We start from the raw sequence: 20,548 nt of genomic DNA, 5'->3' as shown, positions 1-20,548 counted from the left end.
GACATGTGATCTCATCTCTGTTTATGGTTGGCCACCGGGGCATCTTGCCCACATGCAAAGTTTATAGCCGGGGTAGTTTAATTGCTTTTGTGAACCGGAATAGTAGCATTCTACATCTCCACTCAGCATGGGGATAAAAACAATCATCTTTTTACACTACGTGATGGGGACAGATCATGGGAAGTCAGAAGAATCTTAACACTGAACTGTAAGTTTTGCTATTAAGGATGCCTGATAATAAACGTGGTCTGAAAGATATTCCTAAGCGTGGAGTTAACTGGCTGCCCGAGCAGAACCTCATTGCCCGGGGCAGAACACGGACTGTGAATGAAAGGAATTCACCGTCGTATCAGTAAAAGGGGTTTTGACGAGGATCCTGACTCTCCCTTTTTGGGTCAGAACAGGTTAGGGAAACTCGGGGTTGACAGAAACCCAAATAACCAAACGAGCCTTTTTGGTAAGTCCTTTACTAGCAATTAATATTCTACAGTTGTTGGCTCTTCCTTCCTCTCCTTCGAAACCAATCAAAAAGTCACAGCTTTTGAAGGCAAACACAACTCGGGCTCTTCTCGTCAGAGGGGTGGGAGCCCAATAATAATAATATTTTTCTAGCCCAGCCACTCCGTGGTGCAACTTCAGTTCGCCCTCCTTAGACTCCTAAAGTGCGGAAACTCAGAGGAAATGCCAGCCGAGCTGCAGGATTGGCAGAACAAATTCAGATCCAAAGTGAAGTTGCATTCTGAAGGAGGGGCAAAATGGAATTTTTTTCCTTTCGAGGGACCCAGAAGTTCAGGTTTCATGCCAGTCTTTCCGATGGGAGGTGGGGGAGGAAACAGAACCTTTGAATGTCCGTGGAGTTCAGGTTGCAAAAAATGATTTATCTGTCCCCCCCTGTATGTCCGGCATCTTTCCCCCAAGGTATTTTACATATATGGATCACAACCAACAACACCAGGAAGGCAGGTCTATTCTCTGCTTGAAATTGGGGGAAATAATGGATGCTTTCACCAGCAGCATCTTCCTGCAGGCTGAGAAAAGAAAAGAAAGCAAAAATGAGTCCAATAAAATCCAGAAATGTTAGATGAGGGACTGGGACTTCATTTCTATTTGAATGCATCTCAGAGCACTTCCACCCGAGATTAAGTTGGCTCCCACTCTAACATTCTTTCAGAAGGCCCCGGAGCCGTGGTTTTGCCAGTGGGACTGGGGAACCCAGCATGGTATGTATGTGTGTTGTCGCCAGGATGGGGGATTCTGATTTTATGTTTTTTTTAAAATGATTTTTCCTTCTTGCACACGCTGCTTTTGTATCCTTGTAAGCCGCCTTGAGTTGCCATGTGTGAGTAGTGGGCAATATAAATTTTGTAAATGAATAAAGAGAAAGAGAGAGAGAGAGAGAGGGAGTGGGAGGGAGGGAGAGGGACAGGCAGGCAGGCAGGCAGGCAGAGACAGAGAGGGACAGACAGAGCCAGAGAGAGACAGAGCCAGAGAGAGAGAAAGAAAGAGAGGAAGAGAGAGAGGAAGAAAGAGAGGAAGAGAGAGAGAGAAAGAAGGAAAGAGAGAGAGAGAGAGAGAGAAAGGAAGGATGGAAGAAAGAAAGAAATGAAGGAATAAAGGAAGGAAGGAAGGAAGGAAGGAAGGAAGGGAAAGAGAGAGAGAAAGACAGACAGAGAGAAAGAAAGAGAGAGAGAGGAAGTGAGAGAAAGAAAGAAAGAAGGAAAGAGAGAGAGAGGGAGGGAGGGAGGAAGGAAGGAAGGAAGGAAGTCCTATGGCACCCAGAATCTGGTGGCACCAAGAGCCCTTCCAAATTAATTAATCAATTAATGCATTAATTGCAGATCTCAGTTTCGAGTTTCACTTACTTATTTAGGGCTCTTCCCTTTGCATAGGAAAAAAGCAATTAGGAATCCCAGAAAGATCACAGATCCGATGACCATTAGCGCCAGCTGAAGGAAGTGCAGAAGTTTGATCTTGTTGGTCACTTTGGATCGGAAAACATCTGCTTTCTCATCAGTGATAGTAGCCGTCTGGAGAAAGAGAGAGAGAGCATTTTTCAGCATCCTTCCAGCAGAAGAATACAGCAGCAGGAATCATCATCTTCTTTTAACCACCCCATAATCCCTTGCAGGGGGTGGAGTCTGGGCAATGAATGGAGCCGAGTATTTACTGGCCAGATGTCCTTCCTGTTGCCAATGCGGAGTTTTGTTCAGCAGATCAGTGGTGGGATTCAAAAAAACTTTACTACCGGACCAGATCTGTGGGCGTGGCGTGATGGGCGTGGCAGGGGAAGGATACTGCAAAATCCCCATTCCCTCCCCATCAGCTGGGACTTGGGGGAGGGCAGAGAATAGACGGGGGCAGGGCCAGTCAGAGCTGGTATTTACCAGTTCTCCGAACTACTCAAAATTTCCACTAGTGATTCTCTAGAACCTAGTGAATACCACCTCTGTAGCAGATATATTCTCAGTGTGCCCAGAGCGAGAAATATCTGCCTCTACCTAGGATTGAACTCACGGTCTCCTGATTGTGAGGTGAGAGCTCCACCTCTGGGCCACTGTATCACTCTTCCTATTTGGCACATGCTTCATCCTCATCCTCGTCATTTAATGACCCCATAATCCCTTGAGGGGTGGAGTCTGGGCAACTGAAAAGTTCTAGCAGAGTGTTTCAATGGCCCGATGCCCTTCCTGTCACCAGGACGGAGTTTTGTTTCAGCAGATATATTCTCAGTGTGCCCAGGGAGAGAAATATCTGCTTCTACCTAGGATCGAACTCACAGTCACAGAAAACAGGGTAGATGATCACGTAGACGCAGATTTTTGGGGGGATTTCCACCTCCCCTTTTTTTGTTGTTGGTTCAATCAACAGTGATCTGAGATTGGTCAATGAGACAAACTATAAAGGAAGGATTTGGAGCAATTGAAAAAGGCATCCACTCACCTCATTCAGCCACAAAACAGGAAAGATAAAGTGATGTTTGATTTGTTTTAGTGCTCTGCAGGAAACAAAAAAGGGGAAAAAAGCAACATTAGAAGAACTCAGTTCTTTTCTGAGATTACAAGAAATGGTGACCACATTACTTTGGTAAAGGTTCCCCTCGCACATATGTGCCAGTCGTTCCCAACTCTAGGGGGCAGTGCTCATCTCTGTTTCTAAGCCAAAGAGCCAGCGCTGTCCGAAGACATCTCCGTGGTCATGTGGCCAGCATGACTAAACAGCAAAGGCGCATGGAACGCTGTTACCTTCCCACCAAATGCGGTTCCTATTTTTTTACTTGCATTTTTACATGCTTTCAAACTGTTAGGTTGGCAGAAGCTGGGACAAGTAACGGGAGCTCACTCCGTTACGTGGCGCTAGGGATTCAAACCGCTGAGCTGCCGACCTTTCTGATTGACCAGCTCAGCATCTTAGCCACTGAGCCACCAAGTCTCTTTACCTTACTTTGAGTTATATACTATTTTTCTTGGGGCCACCTGAAATTGCCTGGTGGAGAAAGTGCCTGTGTTACTTGGTTCTTCTTCCAACTGGTTGGAAATGTCTACATTCATTTAGATCAGGAGTGTCAAACTCAATTTCCTTGAGGGCTGCATCAGGGCTGTGGTTGACCTTGGGGGGGGGGCATGGCCAACTGGGTGGGTATGGTCAACTGGTTGGGCATGGCCAGCTTGACACCACTCACTGGGCTGGCTGATTGAGTGGGTATGACCGACTGGGTGGGCGTGGCTGACTGAGTGGGCATGGCCATCTTGATGCCACTCATTGGGTTGGCTGATTGAGTGGGCATAACCAACTGGGCGGGCGTGGTTGACCAGGTGGGCATGGCCAGCTTGATGCCACTCACTGGGATGGCTGACTGGGTGGGCATGCTGACTGGGTTGGCATGGCCAACTTGATGTCACTCCCCAAACAGCTGACATGTTTCCTCTTTGCATTGGGCAGACCGGGATGAAGCGACGCAGACCGACCCTTTACATTTTCCACAATGGCCCCACAGGCCAGATCCGACCACAGCTTGTGTTTGGCACTCCTGGTTTAGATTGTTACCTTTGAGAAAAAAAGGCTAAATTTCAACTCATAAAGTTGCCTTGGTGACAAAAGGTGGGGAGTGCATTCCACGTATATCTTCAGATTACTACAGCAGGCTTGGGAGGAGTGCACCTCATTGGAGAATGTGATTTATGACACAGACTGAGCAGGGAGGGAGGGGGAAACAGGGGCACAAAGTTCAGCCATAATTAAAATGAGGTCAGATCTGACTGCAATGGGATATTGCCGAAGTGGTGCTCCTAATAAATGACTGGATTTTCTTTTGAAACTTGGCTCGAGGCTCATGAATTAATTGGGGCATCTTTCGGAAACCTGACACAAATGGCATTTTCAAAATAAGCAAAACACAGCAAGGTAAACTCTCTATTTGATGGCTGAGCACACAAATTTATGGAAGGGCAGAAGAGTTCAAGAGAGCATAAGATAAGGCCTTAGCTAGAACGTGAATGGATATGTCTCAGATAATTGAGACGGGTTGATATCTTGTCATCGTCCCTCCGTTGATTTTAAAGCCTACAACCAACCGTTCTCCATCTGTCCTATCAGATTGTTTCAAAAGAGGCTTCCAGGAGATGTGAAGGCCACAGTTGACCTCTATGGTCTGCCCATCTAAAGGGGGCGGAGCTTCAGTGAGGATGTCAGACCTGCCATCTTGAATCCCTCCTTGAGATGCTGTTGCCCGTAAGCCAGTTCTCCTGACAAGCATACATGAAGAACAAACCCCCCCCACCGTCCCCCCCCCCAATAGAAGAGAACAACCGTCAAGACTTACGTGATTTTTGTGTTCGGTTTCACCAATAGATTAATCTGCAACTTTTTTGCAAACTGCATGGTAAATCCCGTGTTCTAAAAAATAATAATAACAATACAGTGAATTTTGTGGGTGGGGTGGGGGATTATTTAAATGTGAGTGGCATTAAATAGAAAAAAAAATAATGCATTCAGATGCGGAGTTTGGAAAGGTTTTATCAGCATTGGACAGGCTGAATCTCAATAGCTAGGAAGCCATGTCAACCATCATTGTGTCAATGATTTCATTGTAATTAATTGAAACCGGATATTCATCCATTTTGAAATGGGTGTTTGCTTTCAAAGTTGGTTCTGCATTTTTTAATGTGCTTAGAATCATCATCCTCTTTGAACAACCCCATAATCCCCGGGCAACTGAATGAAGCTGAATTTACAGGCTGATGGGCCCTTGGAAAATCTACATCCCATCTGCACAGCAAATGAATTACTAGGAGAAAACAATCCCATTTAATTGAACAAACTCCAAAATTAACTTCAAGGGTCAACTTTCACGACAGAGAAGGCCTGGCTATGGATTTAATCTACAAGTCACTTACTGGTTCTACATCCAGAAAGGTTTTGTGTTCTTCCACATCGGGCTTCAATCCGTCAACAAAATAAAAAAATTCCCTACTTGCATGCAGGAAATGGGGCAACGAGATGTAGACTGGTTTACCTATAGAAATAAAAGGGAAAATGAAGATGAGGTACAAGTTTTACGAGAGCCGAGGTGGCACAGTGGTTAAATGCAGCACTGCAGGCTACTTCAGCTGACTGTAGTTCTGCAGTTCGGCTGTTCAAATCTCACCGACTCAAGGTTGACTCAGCCTTCCATTCTTCCGAGGTGGGTAAAATGAGGACCCAGACTGTGGGGGCGATATGCTGACTCTGTAAACCGCTTAGAGAGGGCTGAAAGCCCTATGAAGCAGTATATAAGTCTAACTGCTATTGCTATTGCTATTGTATCATCCAGTTCTGTTCTACTAGAGAAGCTGAATGGAAGAATGGAGACATTTCTATCTTTGGGGAAACAGCCAACTAGTCAGTGAAGCTTACTCACCAAGTACAACTCCTAGTAAGCTTGGTGCCAGGCCTGCAGCCATTTTTTTCCTTTGGGTCTTGGCCTGACACACTTTCTATTATTCTACTATGCATTTTCTATTGTGGGAAAATGGGAGGGGGGATGATATGTAGCCATAACAACATTCTTTCTAGAAAGCCAAGGTCATCCTTTGTCTCTTCAACTCTGCACCTGACTGGAACTGGATGGGTGGAACTGCCAGCATGGCAGTGGGAGATTGGACCATGGGATGGACTTGTGGGCGTGGGGGCAAGATTTTGAACTTTGAACTGGGTGGGGAAACCGGGAAGCTTTCAGATTTGGGTTTTTCCAGATGTGCCAACATGGCTCTCTTCATAAATTGTGTGTGGCCCTCCCGAGCTCTATTTTCACTGGCAAACGGCTGCAAGATGCAATTCCAGCCAAAAATGGAGCCCTTGAGGACTGTGCGGGGCCCTTCCGAGCTCCATTTTCACTGGCAGAAGCACCGTGGGCCGGTCCTTCGCTGTTTCCAGGGTGGGCCCGTGGGCCAGATCTAAGCACCGAGGGCTGGATTCGGCCCGCGGGCCTTGAGTTTGACACCCTTGCTTTATTGACTTGATGTTTATGAGCCGAGGTGGCGCAGTGGTTAGGGTGCAGTACTGCAGGCCACTTTAGCTGACTGCGATCTGCAGTTCAGCGGTTCAAATCTCACCGGCTCAAGGTCAACTCAGCCTTCCATCCTTCCAAGGTGGGTGAAATGAGAACCCGGACTGTGGGGGCAAGTTGCTGACTCAATTTGCTAAAAAGAATTTGTAAACCGCTTAGAGAGGGCTGGAAGCCTTATGAAGCGGTATAAAAGTCTAATTAATAATAAATAAATAAATAAATAAATGTTTAAAACCGTTGCCCTTTTTATTCACCTCTAGATTGCAACGAAAGACACAAGTTTTGAGGAATGTCCACTGGTGCATAACATTCTAGTCACCTCTATCATTAAGAAGGGTTTGTTTTTTTTAAAGTGCATTTTTACTCCGTTACCTGCTTTGCAAGAGCTGATATCCAGAACTCCACCTAAGGTACAATTATTGCTTACAGTCATATCAGTGCAGAAGCAAACATTATCCGGATTGGATTGGGGCGACGCAAAAGCCGACGGAGGGATAATGAAGCGATAAAGTGGGATGCCTTTCACCATCTGCTCGCTTTCAAATGTGGCGAAGATTGACCTGTTTCGTAAAAAATAATATGATCACGGCAGGATCAAAACGGATCCAGCAATATTTTCTACGGAAATTCTCAACCATTGTCCCAAAAATGGGCTTTCACAAAAGGCAACTGGACTTTGGTTCTTCCTTGAAGACGTTTTGATTCTCATCCAAGAAGCTTCTTCAGTTCTTCGGTTGGAACAGAAGAAGCATCCTGGATGTGCTGGAGATGGGATTGTGCTGCGCATTATCATATATGGTGGACTTGTAAAAAAGTCAAAGCATTTTGGATAAAAAGATGGTGGATTACTCCAAATATTCTTAAAAAGAGGTTAAAGTTTACTCCTCCGTTATTCTCGTTAGGTATAATTACAGATTGTACAGCTATAGAGACTAATTTGATTCTGAACTTAACAACGGCAGCAAGATTGTTGGTGGCGCAGTACTGGAAGAAGGAAGAATTGCCTACTATTCCAGAATGGACGTTAAAAGTAACAAACCTAGCAGAGATGGCTAAAATATCAGCATACTTGAAGGACCATTCAGATGAGAAATATAAACTGGAATGGAGAAGATGGACTGATTACATTCAAAATAAATATGGGACTAAGAAATTTCAGCTAGATTATGAATGAATGAACAAGGAATGTTACAATTTATCTACAGTTAGCTTTACAAAAGGGGAGTTAAAGTATAAGTGAAGGTACGATGCTAAAGTTAGTTTATTTTAGTGTATGATTGTTAAAGTTTATACCCTGTATTTTGCTCTGGGAGGTTGGGGGGGGGGAGTGGATGTGGGATTGGGGCTGAGGGAGGGAAGGGGAAGGGTATACAATTGTAAAACTTATTAAAACTCTTTAATATATAAAAAAGAGAAGCTTCCTGGATGAGAAGCAAAACGTCCTCAAAAAAATAAATAAATCCAATTGCCTTTTGAAAAATATCCCCTATGGGACATCCACTAATCTTGTAGTTGTCGATCAACCAACTACAGTTAATTGCTTAACCACCATAACAGAAAATAATAATAATCTATATATAAATGGGTGTGTGCATATGTGTGGGTTCCAGCATAACTCTGGAACGCCTCAAACAATTTCAACCAAACTTGGTACACAGCTGACTTACCCTCTGGAAGCAAATACTGTGGGGGGTAAGAGACCCCTAACACTCCTCGGTGGAGGGGGTGGTGTTCTGTTAAAATACAGCCTGTTGTGCCCTCCAATGGCTTCTACTGTACTGCCGCAAAATGGCTTCTATTATGCAGCATAGTGAAGTTGCCATGGTAACAGCTTCACAGTACTCTACAAGGGGGCTCTCCCTCTGGTAAGGGGGAAAATCCCGGGCAACTCCGGCTTATCAGCTACTAATAATTCATAAAATCGGGCACTTAACCACCCCCCTTGCTTAGAACCAGCAATCCGCTGTTGTGGTGATAAGCTCTGGTTTACTAGTATTTGGGAATGAAAGGAAGGGCCCCGTTTGTTTGAGATCATTTACCTGCAAATATCGGCGGAGAAGAAACGCAGGTCTTCCTCCTTGGTTATAAATGGGCGGAACGAAGCCGCATCTGTGAGTTACAATCAGAACATCTTGTAAATGGCGAACCTCACAGTGCATACAAATATCCTGCCTCTGAATTCAAAGCACGCCTTTACAACAGAGTTTCTTTCCCTGTTCATCCAACTCAGCTGTTCGGTTCTAACCGAGAGCCGAGGTGGCGCAGTGGTTAGGGTGCAGTACTGCAGGCCACTTCAGCTGACTGTTATCTGCAGTTCAGCGGTTCTAATCTCACCGGCTCAGGGTTGACTCAGCCTTCCATCCTTCCGAGGTGGGTGAAATGAGGACCCGGATTGTTGTTGGGGGCAATATGCTGACTCTGTAAACCGCTTAGAGAGGGCTTAAAGCCCTATGAAGCGGTATATAAGTCTAACTGCTATTGCTATTGCTAATGGTTGGATTATCGGAGGAAGAGGTAGGCCATCCAGAACTAAAGAATTAAAGAGTATTTTCTTCTTTGGACAACATCCTTCTGGAGTTGGCCAATGTGGCAGCTCAAAGCAAAATGGGACTTAAAACCTGGAAAAACCATTGATCGAACAGTAGGTGCCAAAAAAATTAGAATACAGAGAATTCCATGCAGTTTTCCAACATTTTGGTTTGTCAACATGCTTTTCTGAAGCTGAGATATATTTGTTTAATTGTGTGTGTGTGTGTGTGTGTGTGTGTGTGTGTGTGTGTGTGTGTAAAGGCAAAATGACCTATGACCTATGATTTGTTGTTTGTATTACACTGAGAGCATCTGTACCAAAGACAAATTCCTTGTGCGTCCAATCACACTTGGTCAATAAAGAATTCTGTTCTATAAAGAATTGTATTCTAAGAACGAATGATCTCACATTTAAATGAGGAGAATAAGTTTAAACAGGACCTTAAATTGATCTTGCTTTCTGTAAAAAAAGAACAGAAACCTTTAAACCTTTTTCTCCAAACATGCCACTTCATTTTTAGTGTAGCATTTGCAACCAATTCCTCCCCCCCCCCAACATACAACCTTTATTTTCTAACTTTAGGGGACAAGTCCTTGATATCTATCCGTCGTTCTGTTTTCATAAAGTTCAAAGTTTCTTCTTGATTTTGATAGGGTAAAGAACAAAAGCAGGGGCACTGCTTTACAAAACAGAACAGAACAGAACAGAATAGATTTCTTTATTGGAAACACAAGGAATTTGTCTTTGGTGCAGATGCTCTCAGTGTCCATAAAAAGACAAGATACATTCGTCAAGAATCATCAGGTACAATATTGAACGATAGTCATAGGGTACAAATAAACAATCAGGAAACAATCAATATCAATATAAATTGTAAGGATACAAGCCACAAAGTTACAGTCCTACAGTCATAAGTGGGAGGAGATGGGTGATAGGAACGATGAGAAGACTAATAGTAATAGTAGCGCAGCCTTATTGAATGGTTTGGCAGTGTTGGGGGAATTATTTGTTCAGCACAGTCGTGGAGTTCGGGAACAAAACTGTTTTTGTGTCCAGTTGTCTTGGTGTGCAGTGCTCTATAGAATCATTGTGAGGGTAGGATTTTCATTTATTGGATTTTATTGTATTTTTTATTTTATCTGTTGAAGTGGGATCTTTAGGAGCTTTGCCCCTTGACTTCAGTTTCCAACCTTTTCCTATTTTAAGGCAGGTCAAAATGTTTATTGTGTGTTCTACACAATAATGAACATTTAATTGCTGCTCCCATTGACACACTTACCTGTCCCATTCACCATACCGCAATAACTTTTCCAGTATTTGACGGTCCTTTGAAAAGAAAGAAAAGAAAAATAATATATAATTTAGATACCAGGCAATTTTCTTAGCTAAACAATTGTCTTCTGATTCGAAGGAAAAGTGTGAAAATTAAACAAAGGCGGGGACAGATATTCTATCTCAAAGTCTCTCATAATCATATTCTTCACAAGAAGGAATTGAAAAAGGTAGAAGGATTTAGGATAGGATAAGAGGAGTGTATATAACTAATCAGTGTCAAGCCTGTCCCAACCTGAGCATTCAGGAAAGAAAGACTCTCAATTCCATTTTGTATTCTTTCAGTGTATTCTTTTACTAAGGCTAGTTGACTAAAGTGTAGCAAAGCCAGTTCTAAGGGCTTCCCATTCAAACTTGGAATTTCTCTCTTCTCCTACCAGGGTCAATTTGGTGATGTCCAGTAAGGTTCAAATTTGGTGTTTTGGTAACATTCAAGCTTTGGGGGCCTCTTTGGGGGCTGTTTGCATTCCATTCTCAAGGTTGTGTCCTTGGCTCTCTCAACTGTTGTCTCTGGATGGTACACACACACATAAACATACACATACATATGCACCAGTGGTGGGTTTCAAAAAAGTTTGGAACCTCTTCTGTAGGTGTGGCCTGCTTTCCGGGTCCACTGGTGGAACCTCTTCTAACCGGTTCGGTAGATTTGATGAACCGGTTCTACCGAATAGGTGTGAACTGGTAGGAACCCACCTCTGATATGCACACACTTGTATACAAAAGAAAACTACCATTGAAGAGATATCTGCCTTTATACACTATTAATCAATTTGGCCATTACGCGCATAGTTTTTACACTCTGACAATGTTACAAAGCCCAATGACAGCTAAGTGAGAAATATATTTTAAGTTCCAGAGATCGCAATATCGGTTTCTTCTTTTATAACTGGAACTCGTACTTTTAGGATAATTCGCAACACACACACACGCACACACATACATATAAACATACATACATACAGTTAAATATTCCCCAATGTAAAAATGTATGTGTGTATATGTGTTTATATATGCATGTGTGTATATTGTAGATGTGTGTGTGTTTGTGTATATGTATGTGTACGTGTGTATATGTGTTTATATGCATATGTGCGTATGTTTATGTATGTATATGTATGTAGATATGTGTGTCTATGTATATATGTGTATGTATGTGGGTAAATATATTCATGTGTTTGTAGGTGTGCATATATGCATATTTGTGTATATGTGTACGTATATAAACATACACACACAATGTGCATGTATGTGCAGTATATACACGTATATATGAAATTTGTTTTCGTAGATTTTCACAGGTATAGGTATGCACGTCTTGGTGTATTCAACATATTCAAGTCTTTTCCTGTGTGACAGTATTTTGGTGACGTTTCGATACTGCCAAGATACTGTCAATCTTACACGGGAAAAGACCCGAATACATCAAGACCTGCATATATATGAAAGCTATCTATCTATCTATCTATCTATCTATCTATCTATCTATCTATCTATCTATCTATCTATCTATCTATCTATCTCTATCTATCTATCTATCTATCTATCTATCTCTATCTATCTATCTATCTATCTATCTATCTCTATCTATCTATCTATCTATCTATCTATCTATCTCTATCTATCTATCTATCTCTATCTATCTATCTATCTATCTATCTATCTATCTATCTATCTATCTATCATCTATCTATCTATATACAAATACATCAAGCATTCACAAAACAGAACAGATTACTAAACTGTTGTAATTGTTTTTTAAAATAACAGCTATATTTTCCCCAAAGATATTATACCTGCTATTGTTAAAAGTGAGGATAGTTCCTTTCTTGCTTAAATCATCTCTCCCACTGTAAATTTGGTAAGGGCCATCCAATGTTTCATTGTACTTGAATGGAAGAAAGAGAGAAGAGAAAATTATTTTTTGGAACAAACAGGCTCCATCGTCAAGGTAAATGGGCTAGCTTTTAAAAGCCTGATCTACAAAATCTAAGATATGAACAATGTTCTTTATTTTCTGTTTTTAGTACAACACTGGCGTTCTATCCACCCACCCCGGTACCTAGGACATGGAGATCTTAACTTTTGAAGAAGGCTAAATTTGGGCTAAAAATTCAAACAAGGAAATAGTCACAATTCAGGAAAGAAAATATATCTGAAGTTGTCCTGAGTCAGATTTACACAAAGCATTCACATCTTTTAAAAATAACCCAATATAATGATCATCATTATCATTATCATTATCATTATCATTATCATTATCAATCATTATCATTATCATTATCATTATCATTATCATTATCATTATCATTATCATTATCATTATCATTATCATTATCATCATCACCTCCTCCTCCTCCTCCTCCTCCTCCTCCTCCTCCTCCTCCTCCTCCTCCTCCTCCTCCTCCTCCCTATATAAAAATGGCTGTATATGTGTATGTTCCAGCATAACTCTGGAATGCCTCGAGCAATTTCAACCAAACTTGGTACACAGATGACTTACTCTCTGGAAACAAATACTGTGGGGGTAAGACACCCCCAAATCACCTCAGGGTGTGTGTTCTGTGGATACAGCCTGTTGTGCCTTAAAATGGCTTCTACTCTACTGCCGTAAAATGGCTTCTACTGTCCAGCGCAGTGGAGTTGCCATGGTAACGGCTTCACAGTACTCCACAAGGGGGCTCCCTCTGATAAGGGGGAAAATCCAACATTAGAAAGTACGTTTGGTTCTGACATTCCCCCCACTGCCGGGTTATTGGCTAGTATAAGATAAACTCCCAGGAATTTCAACTTGGTGATATGAAATTAACCAACATTTTAAACTCTCTTGTATGACTAAGATGCAAATGGTTTGTGAACACTAATGCTAATCTTTCCACCTCTGTGATTATCCAATTTTCTTTCCGCCTGACTTTGAATTAGCCATGTCATTTTTTTTAATTAATCAAAATTGCTAACGTTGCATTCTGAATGTAGTTCATGTAAAAATTGCCACGGCTTCCACCTTCCCATTTTTCCTGCAGGGTCAAAAATAATGTAAAAGTGATGATGCCAAAAATCCTATCAGTGCATTTACAGCCCAGTCATTGATATGATTAGCAATTACGGATGGACTAGATATATATTGCAATAGCAATAGCAGTTAGACTTATATACTGCTTCATAGGGCTTTCAGCCCTCTCTAAGCGGTTTACAGAGTCAGCATATCGCCCCCACAGTCTGGGTCCTCATTTCACCCACCTCGGAAGGATGAGTCAACCCTGAGCCGGTGAGATTTGAACCGCTGAACTGCAGATTGCAGTCAGCTGAAGTGGCCTGCAGTACTGCACTCTACCCACTGCGCCACCTCGGCTCTCTCTCTCTATATATATATATGGAAAATTGAAAAGCGAATCCTTTCACTTTTGAAAGGATATCTATAATTCAGTTATCCAAGTTCCCCCAAAGGGGCAAAAAAGGGTAGATTTTCATATTCATTCCCCCCCATCCAACTACGATCCAGGACTGACCATGCTTAGCTTTCTAGATAAGCCCCAGGCCGATTGGTGCTGCTATCACGCTAAAAGGAGATAAGCTAAGGAAATTACTTGATACCACTATGAAAATCCCATTTGTCATTTGTTGCTTTATTTCTAATATCTGATGAAGTAGACTGAGGTCAGGAATGCTTTTGTATCTAGAATTAAAAAAAAAACCTGTTGACTTTTGATCAGCTATGCTAACTCAGAAAGCATAATTCTAATTTCAATTTCCTGAATTTTAAGGAGGTATCCTTCCTTCCTTCCTTCCTTCCTTCCTTCCTTCCTTCCTTCCTTCCTTCCTTCCCTCCCTCCCTCCTTCCTTCCTTCCTTCCTTCCTTCCTTCCTTCCTTCCAGCATAGTGGTTAGAAAGCAGCATTGCAGGCTAACTCTGCCAACTGCCTGGAGTTCAATTCTGTCTGGCTCAAGGTTGACTCAGCCTTCCATCCTTCCAAGGTGGGTAAAATGAGGACCAGATTATTGGGGTCAATACGCTAACATTGTAAACTGCTTAGAGAGGGCTATAAAGCCGTCTGAAGCAGTATATAAGTCTAAGTGCTATTGCTATCCTTCCTTCCTTCTTTCACTATCCTTCCTTCCCTCTTCCCTCGCTCCTTCCCTTGTTCCCTCTCTCATTCCCCATCTCATTCTTTTTCCTGATGGCACAATGGTTAGAATGCAGTATTGCAGGCTAATTTGTGCTCACTGCCAGCAGTTTGATTGTCTCCAGGTTCAAGATTTGACTCAGCCTTCCATCTTTCTGAGGTCGGTAGAATTAAGACCCAGATTGTTGGGGAAAATATGCTAATATTTGTAAACCGCTTAGAGAGGGATGTAAAGCATTCTGAAGTGGTATATAAGTTTAAATGCTATTTCTATTCCTCCCTCCCTCCCTTAATTCTTTCCTTCCTTCCTTTCCTCTCTTATTCCCTTTCTCATTTTTCTTCCTGGTAGCCCAGTGGTCAGATTGCAGTACTGCAAGCTAATTTGTGCACACTGCCAGCAGTTTGATTCTCACCAGGCTCAAGGTTGACTCAGCCTTCCATCCTTCCAAGGTTGCTAAAGCGAAGACCCAGATTGTTGGGGACAAGAGGCTGACTCTGTAAACTGCTTAGAGAGGGCTGGAAAGCACCGTGAAGCGGTATATAAGTTTAACGGATATTGCTATTATACCAGCACACATGCTTTTCTTACAGTCATATCACTAGCAAATAATTTTCTCTCTGAGTTCATACGTACAGGGTAGAATACTCCTACAAGTGTATTAACTTTCATTGGGATTTTCTTCAAGAAGGGATCTTCATAGCCCCAAAGGATTTCTTTGACACTTCTCGTTTGGAGGAAATTTGATTTTGATGATTTCATCCAGATATCCATCAAAGCTTGAATAAGTCCAGCTTTAAACAACGCTGGGGCAGCCTGCGGGAATATGAATATGACTTAAATTTTGGACACTTGGGATGCAAATAGATGCAAACAGCCTTTAAGTAAGTCCTAAAGGTAAAGGTAAGAGTTCCCCTCGTACGTATGTGCTAGTCGTTCCCGACTCTAGAGGGTGGTGCTAATCTCTGTTTCAAAGCTGAAGAGCCAGCACTGTCCGAAGATGTCTCCGTGGTCATGTGGCCGGCATGATTCAATGCCAAAGACACATGGAACATTGTTACCTTCCCACCAAAGGTGTTTCCTATTTTTCTACTTGCATTTTTACATGCTTTTGAACTGTTGGCAAAAGCTGGGACAAGTAACGGGAGCTCACTCCGTTACGCGGCGCTAGGGATTCAAACTGCTGAACTGCTGACTTTTCTGATTGACAAGCTCAGAGTCTTAGCCACCGAGCCACCACGTCCCTTATAAATCCCTTATAAGTAAATCCTATATGTGATCAAATCACATAGAATATCTTGAAGTTTTGAGCCTAAGCATGTGCTGAACAACTTCATTTATACCGATACCTTGACTTACGACCACAGCCGAATCCAAAATTTCTGTTGCTAAGAGAGGCAGTGGTTAAGTGGAGTTTTGCCTCATTTCCCAACCTTTCTTGCCACGGTCGTTAAGTGAACTACTGCAATTGTTTAGTTAGCAACATTGTTGTTAAGCGAATCCGGCTTCCTTATTGACTTTGCTTGTCAGAAGGTGGCCAAAGGGGATTCTGTAACCCCCCGGGACACTGCAACCGTCATAAATACCAGCCAGTTTCCAAGGGTCTGAATTTTGGTCACATGACCATGGCGATGCTGCAATGGTCATAAATGTGAAAAATGGTCATAAGTCACATTTTTTTAGTACTTCAAGCGGCTGCAGAAATGGGCCGGCGGAAGGATTCTGCTGGGCAGGGCAGTTGGTGCCACCGTTGCAAGGTGAGTCAGTAATTAGACAGACAGACAGACAGACATCTGAAGTGGTGTAGGGTTTCCTGCCTAAGCAGGGGGTTGGACTAGAAGATCTCCAAGGTCCCTTCCAACTCTGTTATTCTATTTTCTTAAAGATAGCGATAGATAGATTGATAGATGATAGATAGATATCTGACAGTTGGATGATAGTTAGATGATAGGTAGGTAGGTAGGTACGTAGGTAGGTAGGTAGGTAGGTAGATTGATTGATAGATTGATAGATTGATAGATTGATAGATTGATAGATTGATAGATTGATAGATTGATAGATTGATAGATTGATAGATTGATAGATTGATAGATTGATAGATTGATAGATTGATAGATTGATAGATTGATAGATAGATAGATTGATAGATTGATAGATTGATATCTGATTGATAGTCTGATAGATAGATAGATAGATAGATAGATAGATAGATAGATAGATAGATAGACAGACAGACAGACAGACAGACAGACAGACCAACAGACATCTGAAGTGGTGTAGGGTTTCCTGCCTAAGCAGGGGGTTGGACTAGAAGATCTCCAAGGTCCCTTCCAACTCTGTTATTCTATTTTCTTAAAGATAGCGATAGATAGATAGATTGATAGATGATAGATAGATATCTGACAGTTGGATGATAGTTAGATGGTAGGTAGGTAGGTAGGTAGGTAGGTAGGTAGGTAGGTAGGTAGATTGATAGATTGATAGATTGATAGATTGATAGATTGATAGATTGATAGATTGATAGATTGATAGATTGATAGATTGATATCTGAGAGATAGATGATAGATATATAGATAGATAGATAGATAGATAGATAGATAGATAGATAGATAGATAGATAGATAGATAGACAGACAGACAGACAGACAGACAGACAGACAGACAGACAGACCAACAGACATCTGAAGTGGTGTAGGGTTTCCTGCCTAAGCAGGGGGTTGGACTAGAAGATCTCCAAGGTCCCTTCCAACTCTGTTATTCTATTTTCTTAAAGATAGCGATAGATAGATAGATTGATAGATGATAGATAGATATCTGACAGTTGGATGATAGTTAGATGGTAGGTAGGTAGGTAGGTAGGTAGGTAGGTAGATTGATAGATTGATAGATTGATAGATTGATAGATTGATAGATTGATAGATTGATAGATTGATAGATTGATAGATTGATAGATTGATAGATTGATAGATTGATAGATTGATAGATTGATAGATTGATATCTGTGAGATAGATGATAGATAGATAGATAGATAGATAGATAGATAGATAGATAGATAGATAGACAGACAGACAGACAGACAGACAGACAGACAGACAGACAGACCAACAGACATCTGAAGTGGTGTAGGGTTTCCTGCCTAAGCAGGGGGTTGGACTAGAAGATCTCCAAGGTCCCTTCCAACTCTGTTATTCTATTTTCTTAAAGATAGCGATAGATAGATAGATTGATAGATGATAGATAGATATCTGACAGTTGGATGATAGTTAGATGATAGGTAGGTAGGTAGGTAGACTGATAGATTGATAGATTGATAGATTGATAGATTGATAGATTGATAGATTGATAGATTGATAGATTGATAGATTGATAGATTGATAGATTGATAGATTGATAGATTGATAGATTGATAGATTGATAGATTGATAGATTGATAGATTGATAGATTGATAGATTGATAGATTGATAGATAGATATCTGATAGATAGATGATAGATAGATAGATGATAGATAGATAGATAGATAGATAGATAGATAGATAGATAGATAGATAGATAGATAGATAGATAGACAGACAGACAGACAGACAGACAGACAGACCAACAGACATCTGAAGTGGTGTAGAATTTCCTGCCTAAGCAGGGGGTTGGACTAGAAGATCTCCAAGGTCCCTTCCAACTCTTTTATTCTATTTTTTTAAAGATAGTGATAGATAGATTGATAGATGATAGATAGATATCTGACAGTTGGATGATAGATAGTTAGATGATAGGTAGGTAGGTAGGTAGGTAGGTAGGTAGGCAGGTAGATATAGATAGATAGATAGATAGATAGATAGATAGATAGATAGATAGATAGATAGATAGATAGATAGATAGATAGATAGATAGATAGATAGATAGATAGATGATAGACAGGCAGGCAGGCAGGCAGGCAGGCAGGCAGGCAGGCAGGCAGGCAGACTGACTGACTGACTGACTGACTGACTGACTGACTGACTGATTGATTGATTTAGGTCTGTATTTAAATAGCCTCATTTCAAAAACTGGCTACAAACCAAGGCCAAATCATTCTGCCCGGACAGCCCAAGAAGTTTCTGGCCGTATGCTTTACTGGGAACGTTACCATCTCTGGAGTTCTGGATGTCCCCTCAAGAGACGCTCCCACACAGTAATAATTGGTACCTCTGTTGGGCGACTCCCTCAAAGTAGCCAAGAATAGAACGGACAAAGGGAACGGAGGCTGGGGAGCTCAGTCTCCAAAGGTTTCAATGGAAAAGACGCTGAAGCTGAAGTCCATGCCTGGCCAGGGTAACACAACCACAACATGTTTGTGGAAGGGAGGAAGGAAATGCACCGGAGTCACGGGGACCAAATTTAGAAAAGGGCCAGGTGAATCTTGTGAAAGATCCCTTCCATTCATCCGTGACGCTGAGGAGTCTCAAAGAGAACATCACAGTCAGTGGTGGGATTCAGCCGGTTCGCACCTATTCGAGAGAACCGGTTGGTAACTTTCTAAGAAGTTCGGAGAACCGGTTGTTGGAAGAAATCTTTTGTTTTTTTCCACTTTACAGGACTAATCCAGGAAGGAAGGAAGGAAGGAAGGAAGGAAGGAAGGAAGGAAGGAAGGAAGGAAGGAAGGAAGGAAGGAAGGAAGGAAGGAAGGAAGGAAGGAAGGAAGGAAGGAAGGAAGGAAGGAAGGAAGGAAACATGGAAACATTCTGGTGTTGTTTCTAGCCTAATCTTTATTGCCCTGCTTACAGAAACTGCCTCTCCGGTTAACCTTTATGACATTGTCACAGCTAAGGCGAAGTGCCCATCGACCTGAGTAATGTTGAGTTGGCCACGCCCACACGATCACATGACCACCGAGCCACGCCTACCCAGCTGGTCATTAGGGTAGAGAAATTATTAGAATCCCACCACTGATCACAGTCCACATTATTGACGACAATTCCATGTTCAGATGACAGAAATCTAACAGGAAGGCTAGCTTACCACAACAGCAAGGTTGACAGTGGTGACATTGTCGTTTTCCGAGCCGATGGACTTATCGGGTTCAAAACGGATGATATTTGGCTGGCTGTAGGTGAGGGTGTCCGTATGTTCGGTGATGTTTTGCTTAGGCAGATAGCGCATCCTTTGAGAGGGGGGGGGAAGGAGGAGGAGAAGAAGAAGACACCACTTGTTAAGGGCTGAACAACTGGAATTGGTGGAAGGGCTTCCCTTCGGAGGTTGTGGGTGCTCCATCACTGGAGGCTTTCAAGGAGGGATTTGGGACAACCCATTTGTCTGCTTGAGCAGGAGGCTGGACTAGAAGACCTCCAAGGGCCCTTCCGACTCTATCTTCTATTTATCTATCTTCTATGTTCTATCTTCTAAAGATTGCATTCCCTGCCAGTAGAGCATTGGACCATCAAATCTGTTCCTTTCCATTCTCTTTCCTTCTTTCCTTTCCTTCCCTTTTCCCTTTTCTTTTCTCCGTTTCCTTTCCTTTCCCTCTCCCCCTCCCTCTCCTCTCCTTTCCTTTTTCCTCTTCCTTTCCTTTCTCCTCTTCCTTTCCTTTCCTCTCCTCACCTTTCATTTCCTTTTCCTTTCTCTTTTCCTCTCCTTTCCCTTCTTTCTTTTCCCATTTCCCCTTTCCTTTCCCTTTCTCTTTTTTCCCATTCCTTTCCTTTCCTCTCTTCTCCTTTTCTCTCCCTTCCCTTCCCCTCCCTCCTCCCTTCCTCTCCTCTCCCTTCCCTTCCCCTTCCCTCCTTCCCTCCCCTCCCTTCCCTTGCCTTCCCTTCCCCTCCTCTCCTCTCTTTTTGTCTCCCTTCCCCTCCCTTCCTCTCCTCTCCCTTCCCTTCCCTTCCCTCCCTTCCCCTCCCCTCCTCTCCTCTCCACAACACACATATTTGCACATTTGAGGCCTCTTTCCAATATGTTTTGCATTACTCCATGGAATCCTCTATGAGAAGCCATGATTCCTCTCCCTCCCAACCCAAAGTGGCTGGTTCAGATATGGGTTCATTTTGATGGCT

At 42.3% G+C, this 20,548-nt stretch overlaps 1 protein-coding gene across 1 annotated transcript; it reads right to left on the bottom strand.

Annotated features, from left to right (window-relative positions):
• Positions 1-449: 449 nt before the first annotated feature.
• Positions 450-19,665, bottom strand: LOC106556247 (platelet glycoprotein 4; the record flags this gene model as incomplete). Its single annotated transcript, XM_087722355.1, is given in 11 exon segments — positions 450-1,028; positions 1,863-2,027; positions 2,941-2,995; positions 4,820-4,893; positions 5,394-5,512; positions 6,917-7,104; positions 8,584-8,653; positions 10,354-10,400; positions 12,203-12,294; positions 15,164-15,343; positions 19,524-19,665. Coding segments are annotated over 10 exon segments (1,132 nt in total), but the record flags the coding sequence as incomplete, so codon positions are not given.
• Positions 19,666-20,548: the final 883 nt, after the last annotated feature.

This window comes from Thamnophis sirtalis, unplaced genomic scaffold (assembly GCF_051295495.1).
Source record: "Thamnophis sirtalis isolate CommonGarterSnake01/CBP01778 unplaced genomic scaffold, rThaSir2_p1.2 scaffold_9, whole genome shotgun sequence".
NCBI classification, from domain to species: Eukaryota; Metazoa; Chordata; class Lepidosauria; order Squamata; family Natricidae; genus Thamnophis; species Thamnophis sirtalis.
This window is presented reverse-complemented; position numbering and strand designations above follow the sequence as displayed.